The 12,942-nt window shown below is 42.7% G+C and overlaps 1 protein-coding gene across 2 annotated transcripts in view; it reads right to left on the reverse strand.

The window, feature by feature from the left end:
* Positions 1–12,942, reverse strand: part of PFKL (phosphofructokinase, liver type) — a 39,340-nt gene that overhangs the window by 24,802 nt on the left and 1,596 nt on the right. Inside the window, exons 1-4 of one of the 2 annotated variants that reach the window (XM_033150107.1) lie at positions 7,812–7,890; positions 7,323–7,396; positions 5,810–5,887; positions 1,437–1,626 (exon numbers count right to left, since the gene is read on the reverse strand). In XM_033150107.1, the coding sequence (XP_033005998.1) occupies positions 1,437–1,626; positions 5,810–5,887; positions 7,323–7,396; positions 7,812–7,869 (400 nt within the window). In that variant the 5' untranslated portion in view covers positions 7,870–7,890. Of the gene's footprint in view, positions 1–1,436; positions 1,627–5,809; positions 5,888–7,322; positions 7,397–7,811; positions 7,891–12,942 lie in introns of those variants that run through there. The other variant, XM_033150106.1, reaches the window with a different exon arrangement.

Here is a 12,942-nt window from a genome sequence, read left to right on the forward strand (position 1 = left end):
GCAGAATTAAGGAGTGCTCATCTTTAACTTTGCTCTATTTTGTTCTTTTTAAAAAAATCACAAAGTAGTGTTCATAGGCTCTCTTGTATATTTGAGTCCCCCCCCCCCCTCCATTGTATGAAATCAATATTTGTTCTTGGAAATTGAAGGTCTGCCAACTAGCAATAAACTCAAACAGTCCTCAATGGTCAGACTCCTATGTGTTTATTTCTGTGCTACTGAAGGTCCCTTCTGCTCACTGCATGCATGTATTGTGGAATGAAAGGGTAAGTGGGTGTGTAATTGAATGTAAAACATAGTCACAGTAAGTTTCAAGGCCCTTAATAGCGAGAAACATTTACAGAAGGTTGAAGTTGTAAGGACAATGCTGCCAGGGAGGGAGGTTGGGGAAATTAAACGGGGGGGGGGGAGCATCTACATGAAACTGCTTCAGAACAAGTTTTTAAGGACCCATTTTTCTTCCTCGTACCCAGTGTAGAGTTCTTGTACAGGTAACCTGCATCTTACGGTTCTTTTATTTACATGATCGCAGCTTTGCATGGAAGCTGTGGAAGCGGAAATAAATGGACAGCGGAGGAAATCCACTCTCTATTTATCCCCACCCCCGTGAAAGCTGAAATTGCAGGCTTGCCCAGCTTTGGCAAGGCAGTGCAAGAGCTCTGACAGCATCCCAGGCAGCCTGTGAGGTCCATGCCCAGGATACAGTAAGTTGTAAGGGAATCAAGCAGGACATTTTACTTATGACCCCCCCCCCAAGTTTTTTTGTTCTATTTATGAACTGACACTCAACATTTTGATGAAGATATTGAGCAGGGGTCAGCAAACGTTTTCAGCAGGGGGCTGGTCTACTGTCCCTCAGACCTTGTGGGGGGCTGGACTATATTTTGGGGGGGGGGATGATGCAAGAGCACCACGAGCCCCAGGGGCTGGTGGCAGAGGCTGGCGGCGACAGAGCGATGATGAGCGGCACGCGAAAGGGCTCCGGAGAGGGGCTGCTTAAGATGGCGGCCGCTCAAGTGCTGCTGCTGCTGCTGGCACCAACAAAACCCAGTCCTCTTCCTCCTCTAGGCAGGGCAGGGAGAAGCCAGGAGGGAGGGAGGAGGCGCCGTCGCTGCTGCCATGTGAGGGAGAGGGAAAGAACACACACACTGGCAATCCACGTGGCAATTCCCGTACCATCCACAGGCTGGATCCGGAAGGCAATTGGGCCTAATCTGGCCCGGGGACCTTAGTTTGCCGACCCATGATATTGAGCAATGCATGCTCTGTCCTCAGTGGACTGGGAGTGGGTGGGGTTAAACCAAACCTGATGCTGATCCATCTCTCTTGTTTCTCTAAATTCCAAATTCCAAGACTGCTATTGTGATTTCTCCGATATAGGCATTAGATTGACGCACTGGAGTAGTGCTGTGAAAGGGACTAAGGTTCACACGTACCTTCTTTGACCAGTTCCTCCAAAAGACTACCCCACTCCGAGCGGAATATATTTGCACCAGTCAGGCTTCCGTCCCCACCAATGACGCACAAGTTGGTGATGCCGTGCTGCACCAGGTTGTAGGCAGCCTGGAGGCGGCCCTCCCGGGTTGTGAAAGCTTTGCACCGGGCACTGCCAATAACAGTGCCACCCTATAAACAAAGAAACCAGGTGAGAAAAGCTCAGAAGACAAATCAGAAGTCAGCAGACAGATCCACGGATAAGCACACAGGTCATCAACATAGGATTTGTCTTGAAGGGCTGGGAGTTCCAACAGGAAATCAACATGGGGACTTTCTACAGCTGGGTTGGGGATCCCCTCCAGATGTTGGATTACGAGTCCAACCACTCCCAGCTGGAATGGCTAATGAGAGCTCTGGTCCACCAAACTCCAGAGGGCTACAAGTTACCCAACCCTGTTTTAAACAGAGATACTGTGCAAAATATGGTTTCTTTCAAGTTCCAGATTCAAGCAGAATTGGATTGCAATATCCTCTAAATACAGAAGTTATATGCCACATCGGCCCAAGAAGAGTGCAGGATTCTTATTTCTAACCTGATGTACCAGGGGAAATCCAGTACTAGTGGGTATGAAGATAAATGCAATAACCCCAAGGCATGGGATTACCCTGACACATCATTATATATACTGAAATGCAAAGAAAGGATATGGAAATGTCTCTTTCTTTGTGCAGTCATGCTGCCAGAACTGTGGTCTTCAGTGGACTTGGTGTTGCAGTGTTTATAAATCATGTACTGTTGCAGTCCTTATAAATCATTTTATTGATAAATAACAGCTCGGACTATTGCCAATGTATTATGTACCAATGAACAGCTGACTTCACTATCAGGCAACTCTCCTTTTGAAAGGGTCTTGGACAACACAGCAAGAGGAACACAGGCCCGGCCCAGTGTGACAAATCTGCTCTGTCCCCCACCACAATACAGGGGCATCTCTCATTCCACTCAAAATCACTCCTGCCCTTTGATCAGTGTTCAAAACTTACATTGTTCTAGGTGCATTTTGCGACAGGGAATTTCATTAGCGCAAGCAGTTTCTGAGCTCTGGGTGCAGTAATGCACCTAAGATTTCAGTTTAAAACTGCAGAGTGGAAGAAAAGGAGCACCTTTTTCTGCCTCCCCACTTCCAGCTACTCTCTGAAGACTGGAGAAGAGACCCTCTTAAGAATATTAGAGGGGTGGGCAGGGGAAGGACTAGACCATGTGAAAAATGAACATAATATTTTAGCTGCTGTTCATTCATTTTCAGCTTTGTATTCTGGTTATAAAAAGCGTGCCTAGACATTCCGTTGTTGCGCCCATAACCTAGGTTTAAGGTGCCATTTAGCTCCTAGCTTTCACATCTCAGTTTCTAATACTGCCTTTGATGCTCTTCACACAAAACTGCTGCTCAGTCGGATCTCCTGCTGGGATCCTCACAATGTTGATGAACGCTGCTGTGACAGGGGAAATGATCTTCCTGAACACCCTTCCCACTCTTGCACAGCACGAGAGCTACGGGAATAGCACCACAAACCTACATCCATTGAGCTAAAACTCCAGACTATGACCAACGTGCGTCACTTTAGAACAAGAAAGCAAGAGGTGGTAAAGAGACACAACACTGAGGGATGCAAGTGTTACTGGAATAAATACAAAGAGCAATGCGCTGTGAAGGTCTGTAGAGGGAGAACATGCTGTTAGCACCGTTAAGATTCCTGCCCGGAGGCTAGCCGTACCCTGCTAAAGAGGTGCGTAAGCACCACAGAAACTGACACAGCTGCCACCCTTGTTCTCATCTTTCGGAAGCTAAGTCTACATGGGCAGGTAAAACAAACCACTGCAGACAGCATGCTGGCCTTGCTGAAGCCCATCAGAAACTGCAGGCTGCAATCACAGCATCAGAAAGACATGGAGGGTGAGGGACGGGAAGGGGAAATCCTGCAGAGGCATGCAAGACCAGAATGTTACCTGAGGGAAAGGAGGCACACCAGTCAAATTGGGAAAGGCTCTAAGAAGGGGAAAAACAACAACACAAACACTATTAGGAGGGGGCTGAGTAGGTCCCAGTTCAGAGAGCTCCTGACAATCAGGAACACCTAGGAAGCAATTCCAGCTCACTGGTGCCCACCTAGGAAGCAATTCCAGCCCACCCCACCCGCGGGCAGTGGATGTTATACCCAGATGAACTGAGCTGAGTTGGATTAGACCCAGTCTGCAGCAAAGTTTCTGAGACATCTGGAATTACCAGACGATAACTAGGGCTGTTATGATGAGCCAGGTGGAAAGAAAGAAACACAGGAGTAGAGTCAAGAGCCAGAAATTGCAAATTACGCTTAGCTATATTCTATACACCTGAACAAAGCAAGGTCACTTCAGAGAGAGAGATATTTATTGGGAAAACACAATTCTCACATAGGTAGGGCTGCCATACGTCCGGACATAGCCAGGATTAGGCCCTAAAAGACAGCGGAATTAGTTGCAAGCGGAGTTTTTGGAGTATTTCCTTTAAAATAGCTTTTCAAAGTTTTGTGTCCAGATTTTCACTTTTAGAAATATGATAACCCTACACATACGTATACAACGCAGGAAGCTGAGGCTATTTCGGGGTTCCTTGAAATCTAGACATGCACCGCACACATTTTTTAAATATAAGCATTTACTCTCATCAGGCATTTTAGGTGAACAACTTAAAATTGACATGGCCCTGATGATGATTTCTCTGTCAACACACACTTTTTTGAGCCTAAAGAAGGAAAAAGAAAATTTAGCACCTGCCTAATAATAATAATAATAATAATAATAATAAATCATGTGACAGATATTAAACTGTGCCACCACAAATTGATTCCTATCACTTGTGACTGTGGTGGGCCAAAGAATGCATATGTCTAATCCACCCACAATAAATGGCTCTTTTTTGTAGCACAAACCCAAAGCCACTATTTGACCTTCCCTGAAACCAAGCACAGGGAAGAAATCATAAATGTGAAAGGGCAAGTTAAGCATCCCAGGCAGAAAGATGAAATTAAAGGAGTCTCTCTGGAGGATGTCAGTATGAAGTAACAATGACTGATAAAGAGAAGTGATGTAATCTTTGGATTGGGGAATGCATCAGGTATGAAATAATGTGAAATCAGTTCATTAGGAGATTTAACTGACTGGATTGCTTTCTCCCAACTCAACCCTTTCTTGTGATTCCTCCAGGAAAACGTTTCTTGGTAAACTACTGCAAAGCTTATGCTAAATATCCCAATTCAGGGAGGGACCCTGCCTCATCTCACAACTGGGGCCATATCAGGTAGAGAGGCTACAACGGACCTCTGCCTGAGACATGGAAGACCTTACATATGAACACAGGAAGCCATCTAATACAGAGTCAGACCAAACTGGTCCACCTGGCTCAGTATTCTCTACACTGACAGACAGTGTCTCTCTGTGGTTTCAGGCAGGAGATGCCAGGAATTGGACGTGGGGCCTCCTGAAGCATGTGCTCTGGCCCTTTCCCAATCTTCCTAAAGCTTCTGCTAGCTGGGACAAACAGTACCAGGTTAGAATGAATGGATTCAATTCAGAGCAGCTCCTGCAATCTTATTATTCAGGCTTCCTTTAGAAGCCAATTTAAGAGTATGATAATGTACCAAAACACTCCTCCTTTCTCCTGGCAGTGGCAGCCAAGTACAACTCCCATCTCTCATGAGGCCACGTTAGGCAGCTACAGAACCTTTCTTAAACAGACCAAGGGATCTCATTTCAAGTGCTAGTCAACATATATTTCTGGTCTGTTACCTAACCAGCTGTGCCACAGCTATAGCCACTGCTGTGAATTCACACACAGTAGACTCTTCCTCCAATTGATGTCTGCTTCCTCCCTTCTAACATGGAGCCTTCTAGGAGAAGGAATACCTCACTGCCTATCCAATCAAGAGTTTGGGAGCAGCACTGTTATTTATAAAGGGCACAGGAAAGCAGGGGAGGTGGAACAGGTTGTAACTGGTGATCTGGGTGACAAAGGCCGAGAAGAACCAAACAGAGCTTTTGCAGAACTATGTAGGCCATGTTGCTACCCCAGCACAGTTCTTCTCCCTTCCTGTGAGGAGAAAATTGCATCTGCATGAATTTGAGAAAAATGGGACCATGAGAGGAAGTTGTTTGTCTTCACTAACACCCAGAAATATACAACTAATCTAAACCACTCAGAGAGCTACTGTTAAGTCGGAGCTCTGTATTCCAGAAGGCAATGTGTGGCTATAGACAGACCTGAGATGGGAAATGTCATGAGGCCTGTCTGCTTCCACAGCAGGGAGTCAGGCAGCATGACCATTTGGGTCTTACCAGTTGAATAATGTTGGATACACTGAGCCAGTTTGCTTGCTTGATATTCTCTCCTCCTTCTACCAGTCCCTCGTAACCCTGCAAAGAGGAAAGAGAGCGGTGTGAATGTGCCACTGCACTAGGGAAAGCTTGCTCCATGACCCTTTAAAATTAATCCAGCATAAGGAGTGTTGAAAAAATCCCTTAAAGCAGCTCTAAGCCACCCACATTGTCTCCATACCCCTCAGATCACACAAAGACTGACAATTAAATGGAAAGCCCTTGAATATACAAAAACAAAGTTGCAAAAGCTTCAAGGACACACGTCACAAAGACAAATGGCATGTTATCACAACATTTCTGCAGGATTTGATCTTGAGGTCTGGCAATTTTACAGTACCACAGCAAGAGTTATTGTATAACTTGCTGGACTGTGAGAAGCTCATGAGGAAAACTACGGAACTGTCTGCCACAATTTATAGGCAGTACAAAGTTTCTTGTGGATTTACAGTTTGAAAGTTATCACAAGAACAAAGGCGTTTTTGCCTGCTTATCTCACCATTGTCATTGCTTTAACTTTTCTATGAATAATATACTGTTTTTGAAATATCCCTCAATGCTACTCAGCTGCAGAAATATAATGTATTCAGCATTTGTTCTTGTAAAGCATGTTGTTAAATTATTATACTACTATTAATTTTGTATGTCAGAGAATGCACAGATTGTCAATTTTTGTGAAGTGGTATCCTAGGTGACATCTAGTTCTAACTTGATCATCATGTCTCCCCTGAGCCCTGTTTTACAGTTGCCTCATATTCCTGACCAGGGGCTGCCAAGGTGCCATGCTCTGGGCTCTTCTTGAGAGTCATGTGATCACTAGTCAAACTGTGAAACGACTGCACCCAGGAGCACTAGTTTACTGCATGACTAATCATGCTGTGAATTGTGAAATCTGGCTTCAGTGACATCCAGTGCCTGTATGACGTATTAGATTCTTGGTTTCCCTTTTAAAAAACCACTCAGACATGCTGTTTAATCTCAATAGGTGATGGGGAGGCAGCAATAAACAGGATCCAGGTGGCCATGCACACTTGCTTAATTTGCATACCTAATTTTACTTCCTGTATATTCATTCTAGAAACTGCACCCTGGATTCCCCTAACTTCAAAGGACCATTTAATGATACTGATTCTGCCTGTGGGAAATTTGCAAAATTCACCTTTCCAGGCTGTGGCTTTTTAGGGGGAAAGGAATGAAACAGTCAGTTATGTTTCTTAATCACACAACCCCTGCTAAGACAATTTCTGAGCACCAACCTTCAGAGAAAGGGCAGAAATGTGTGATCTCACTCTCCCAGTGCCAAGAGGAAGAAGGTAGGAAACAGTATAATCCAAACCAGGCTCCAATGTCATTTACGTGATTCCAGAGTATCCTGGCAACTATCCAGCAATTCTAAAAAGAACAAGGCTATACCAATAACCACCCACATGCAAAGAAAAACAACACAGCATTTTGATGGGTAAAATTTTTGAACCTCATAGATCAGGAACACTTTTGCTCCAACATATATCCCCATGCGAGTCACGGCTCGGACAGCAGCATTCATACCTGGAGAGATAGAAGATAAAGGTAAATAAATGGTACAAACCTGAGCTAAATTGACACAGAATTCTGCACTTTTATTTTGGTAAGAAGCATAGCTAGTTTTGCATAAAGCAACACACTGCAAAAATGTTGAATTCTCACTTATTTTCAAGGAACGGCACATGAGACTTACAATCCCCATTAGCTCAACAAGACTCAGGAAGTTGTCCTAAATACACTTACTAAGGAGCAAGCTCCTTTGAACACAGTGGGATTTCCTTCTGAATCAGGGTGGCATTAGTGGCATGCAAGTTGCCAGTAACATGTTAAAACTCCTTGCACAGAAAAGCTAATACACTCAAAAACGAAGGCAAGAAACAAGTATAATTGGATGAGAAAAGAAATATGTATGAAATCCCACAAAAATGGCACAACATACCTGGGAAATAAAAAATGTAACTGCAAAATGTTTGTCTTGATGTATTCAGTGTGTACATTTGACTTTATTTCACTTTAGCTGCCAAAAGAAAATGCCAAAGGTGATGTTGCCTCCTTCTCACATTGGGCAGAATTATTGGAGAGGAGGGAAGTATGTTCTTAAATAAAAATGTATTAACTTTTAATAAATCATTATAAATTAACCAAGAGATCCACCTGACTTTGGCAAAACAGGATAGGATTTTTTAAGCTATTCTAGTTCCAGAGATTTTTTTGGTTGGACACAGTGTCTGCAATCTGTGGCAGAGATGCAATGAAAAATAAGATACCCACTGAAGACTCAGATTCATTAACTTTTGGCCTGAACATGAGGCAGTCAAACTAGAGAGGCATGAAATATATTAGAACCAGTGTCATTTGCCAAAATTCATATACACTCTCTTAACTCATCACAACAATGCTGAAACTTGGTATTTATATGCCTTTCCTAAATCAAATCATTTTCACAAGCGTTATCTGTGCAACCCTAACAGCCTTGCAATGTAGAATGCTAATTACAGTGGTACCTCTGCTTACATACTTAATTCGTTCTGGAGGTCTGTTGTTAACCTGAAACCGTTCTTAACCTGAAGCACCACTTTAGCTAATGGGGCCTCCCGCTGCCGCTGCCCGATTTCTGTTCTCATCTTGAAGCAAAGTTATTAACCCGAGGTTACTATTTCTGGGTTAGCGGAGTCTGTAACCTGAAGCGTCTGTAACCCGAGGTACCACTGTATTAATACCCTCATAGTGCAAATTTGCAGTGATGGGGAGTGGGGGTTATAAGCATAAGTAGCAGCTTGCCTATGTCTACCCACTGAGCTGGGATTTGAACTGTGAATTCCCAGCTTATTGAAACCACATTCTGCACTGTTTCACACAGCACAAGTTCCAAAACTGAGACAATGCAATTTGGCTCCACTGATCATGTTTTCTTTTGTCCAGAGAAATGGGAACCCTAAAGCACAATTTCCCCCTCTTAAGTACCATTTTCTCTCTTTAATCTGACAAAAGAAGGCTTATTGGAAGCCCGGAAATTTGAATGGGCGTTTTCCAAAAAAGGCCTCTTTCTCCTTTAGATAACTAATAAGCCAGTTATGCAGGATGTTTCTTTTTTCTTGGTACATTTAGTTGTTGCCCCCTTTTTTGTCCTTGACCGAGTGCGCTCTCTCTCTCTCTCTCTCTCTCTCTCTCTCGGCTCTTTCCCCACTGACTTGGCTCATTTGTTGGGTTTTTTTGTAGCTTACTCTTTAAACTGGTTCTTCTCTTCCCTTTCCTTTTTCTTACTTTCACCTCCTTCCCCTTTGTATAGTACAGTATATACCCTTCCATCTTTGAGTCCCTTATTTTTCATCCCCAGATTTCCATAGTATCTCCATCAGATGCTCATGTAAAAAAGTTATCTGTCTGCAACACATATCCAGTGGCTTTGTATTTTATGCCAATAGATTTCCTTAACATGGGGAATGATGTGGTCTGAATTCTAATTTCAAACAGTCCAGTAGATACTGACTCCTCATAGTCACACTGAATCCATGGAGTCCAATTCCCTGCTCTAAAGATGGGATGATCCATCCCACTCTCCCATTGTAACAGGCCTCAAGAAAAGGCAAAAAAACTTTTGTCAGCAGGGAGCTGTGTCAGCTACCTGATAAATAAATCACAGTGGGAAGTTGCACTATCTGGGCTTCATCCCTGCAAAATATGCAAGTAGATCAGCTTTCCTGTGAAAACACTATTTACGGAGACCTATTTCCCCTGGAGAAAAGCAGATAGCATCAAAATACAAATATGCCTAGTCACAATAGCTCAGACCAGATTTAACTCACTTCTAATAGATTTAACTCACTTCTCATTTAACTCACTTCATCATAGACTAGATACCTTGTGCATCTAGTCCAACCTTCCCCAACTTGGTGCAGGATGTTTTGGACAACTCCTACTATCCAAGATATTCCTTTCTGTACTCAGATACAAATTGCTACCTGCCTCCGATCATGTACAACAACTCAAAAGCAGCTCTTCTTGTCATGCGAGTCACCTCTGCATTGGAGTTAATGTGAAAAACAAGTCCCAGTTATTTAACTAATTTGCCATATTGGGGCATGTATTGCATAAAGTACTTTTTAATACCATTAAAAGTGATGCCTAAACAACAATGAGAGATCAAAAGTTGATTCTGAGTATACTGCCATTTACTCTGCTGTCAGAATATTGCCCCATTTGCTCCAGTATACTATGCTAAAACTTGCAGGGATTAAACAACATATTTATTTTAAGGTTTTCTACAGTATTCTGCTTTTCATCTACCAGGAGAAATCAAGGCAGCTACTTAAAGAGTTAATTTCCATTTTTTTCCGCAAAAATAAAGTATTAAAACCACTGTAGAGAGAAGCCAGACGTGAAGTTCTAAAACAGGGGTGGGAAAACTTTTTTACTGGAAAGTTGCATTGCCCCTTGGTCAACCCTCCAGGGACCCCAGGCCTGTAGTGGGCATGGCCAACTGGATGTAACCAATTTCCAGCACAAACACCACAAACATACACAAATTTTTGCTGCCCAGAGCTCCTTGGGGAGGAAGGGTGGGATGGAATAATAGTACTGTAACAATACATACAGTACCCGCATGCACACAAAGCAATTTTATTGAATTCCACGGATATGTTTTTCCCAATGATGCAAGTTGCTGTGGTTTTCTGTGCTCAGTGGAGGCCTGCATCAGGCAGCATGCATGGAAGAAGAATCATTGCAACATTATTTTATTTTAAAAAACTTCATGACTTTTAAATCAGTTTTAAAACATTGGGATTAGGTGTGCCAGAGGACATGAACTGACTTAACTGATTAGAGGCAGCAATCACAACTGGCCATCTGGTGCCATCTGTCTGGTTGTCATCATACTGTGCTTTGTTTACAGGCCCCATCAGCTACACAAGTGTAGCCCTTGCCAATATTTTGCCATGTCTACAGCTTTCTCCCTCGGTGGGCAAAGCATCTAGAAAGAGACACTGGTTTGCTAGAAGATACCATAGTGATGTCAGAAACCTTCACTGATGTCATCCCCAACAAGAGGCAAAAAAAACAACAACAACTCCAACAACCCTGTTTATGTCATATAAAGCACTAGCCAAGTGATAATGTTACATACCTTCCTACCTTGGGGTGAGGGAAAATATAGGCACTTTTCACAGGGAAAGTACAGACCAGCATGACTTTCCACATCAGAAGGCTTTGAGAAGGGATTTCTTAGCATTACCCTCCAAAAATTTGCTCCAAGCACCAAGTGAGCTCACAGGTCCACAAGCATGCTTCAGAATCACAACAGAGATGTATTACCTCTTCCATACTAAATGGATTAGGTATATCCTTTACTGGTTTACGTTAGGCTGCTTCCACTGAACATACATTCACATAGTGTACTTCCACTTCAGCAATTAGGTAACTTTCCAAGCCCTGGAGCATATCCACAGTAAAGATCAGAAACCAAGACAAGGGAGTAATTAGTGGGACTAAAGGGCAAAAAATATTTGCCAGCTGATGGTTGCTGCAGGAACTGGTTTCAAGGACACATAACAAGGAATACTAAATTGATTGTTTTTACAGTGCTGTTATAATGCATGGTGCTTTGCAGGCAAGGTATGTGTCATAACATTCTTCACTCTAAACAGAATTATAAATGACCACAGAAACTACAGAACAAAAAACAAGGGCAAAGAGAAAGCTGTGTAAGGGTAGAAAGCTGTTCCAGAATTTCCCCCTCCACACACACATATCCAGCAAATTCAGTTTGTCTGAAACATTCTCATTTTATTCCTAGCCTTTATGTAATCCCCCCACAAAGTGAAAATTAAATCCAATCAGCCTTCACTGTGGCACATGATAAATTTATTTGGATCTCCTGTATTCCAACAAAGCTCAATTTTTTTACTGCTAAAATGGCAGGGAGTTGAAATTAAAGAGTTGGATGCTAGAATATTGTCTATTATTAGACAATATAATAACATCCAACCATCAGTGTTATAACTTAACACCCAGTCTTAGGGCTGTATCCAAGTTCAATTCAGAATAGACCCATTGCAGTTAATAAACATGACTAATTTAGGTTCATTAATCTAAAGGGATCTACAATGAATAGAACTTATTTGTGTCTAACCCTTAACTTTGATTTTTCTTGGGAGTTTGTCATACCAATAAGTATTCTAAATGAATGTTTTAACATTCAGCAAAATAGTGAAAAACACTTTCCACCCATCTGCTTAACTAGGCTGGAGAAAACCCACTACTGCCCTCAACAATATGTTTATTGTATAGAAGACCATCATGATATATTTATCCCTACTCCATCATAGTATACAGACTCAAAGATGGCTCTGTCCCATCAAGGGCAAAGCAAATTGATCTGGCAAAAATAGCTGTATGTCTATTTTTAATAGGTTCCTATGAAGGTCACAGCTGCACCACAACACACAACAGGGGCAAGTTCAAAAGAGAGAGAAAAATCATTAAGGTACCATTAGCACAGAGGAATCTGAACTTCTACATATGCAACTATCAATAGATAAATTAGCCCAGTTATACCAGAAAACTCATTAACTGCAAATACAGTTTTCCTTTCCTTATGAAGGAAAAATATCTTTTGTCAGTGAAGTATAAATGTAACAGTTGTTCCATTCTAGCTTGCTACAGAGATACAGGCAGGAATCAGAGTAAAATGGGCAAACCTAACCCAGGCCCCTGGAGCCATGTGTATAGTCTAACTGCAGTGGATGGGAACTAGAAGGGTCTTGATGTCACACTGAAATCATCTAGGGTATCTCATGGTTAGTGCCGTTTCAAAGAGTGCCTAAATATCTGTAATTAGCTTGCAATGCATCTCCTAAATTAAAGGTAAAGGTACCCCTGACCATTAGGTCCAGTCATGGACGACTCTGGGGTTGTGGCACTCATCTTGCTCTATAGGCTGAGGGAGCAGGCGTTTGTCCGCTGACAGCTTCCGGGTCATGTGACCAGCATGACAAAGCCGCTTCTGGCGAACCAGAGCAGCGCACGGAAACGCCGTTTACCTTCCTGCCAGAGCGGTACCTATTTATCTA

This window comes from Lacerta agilis, chromosome 5 (genome assembly GCF_009819535.1).
Source record: "Lacerta agilis isolate rLacAgi1 chromosome 5, rLacAgi1.pri, whole genome shotgun sequence".
Classification (NCBI taxonomy): Eukaryota; Metazoa; Chordata; class Lepidosauria; order Squamata; family Lacertidae; genus Lacerta; species Lacerta agilis.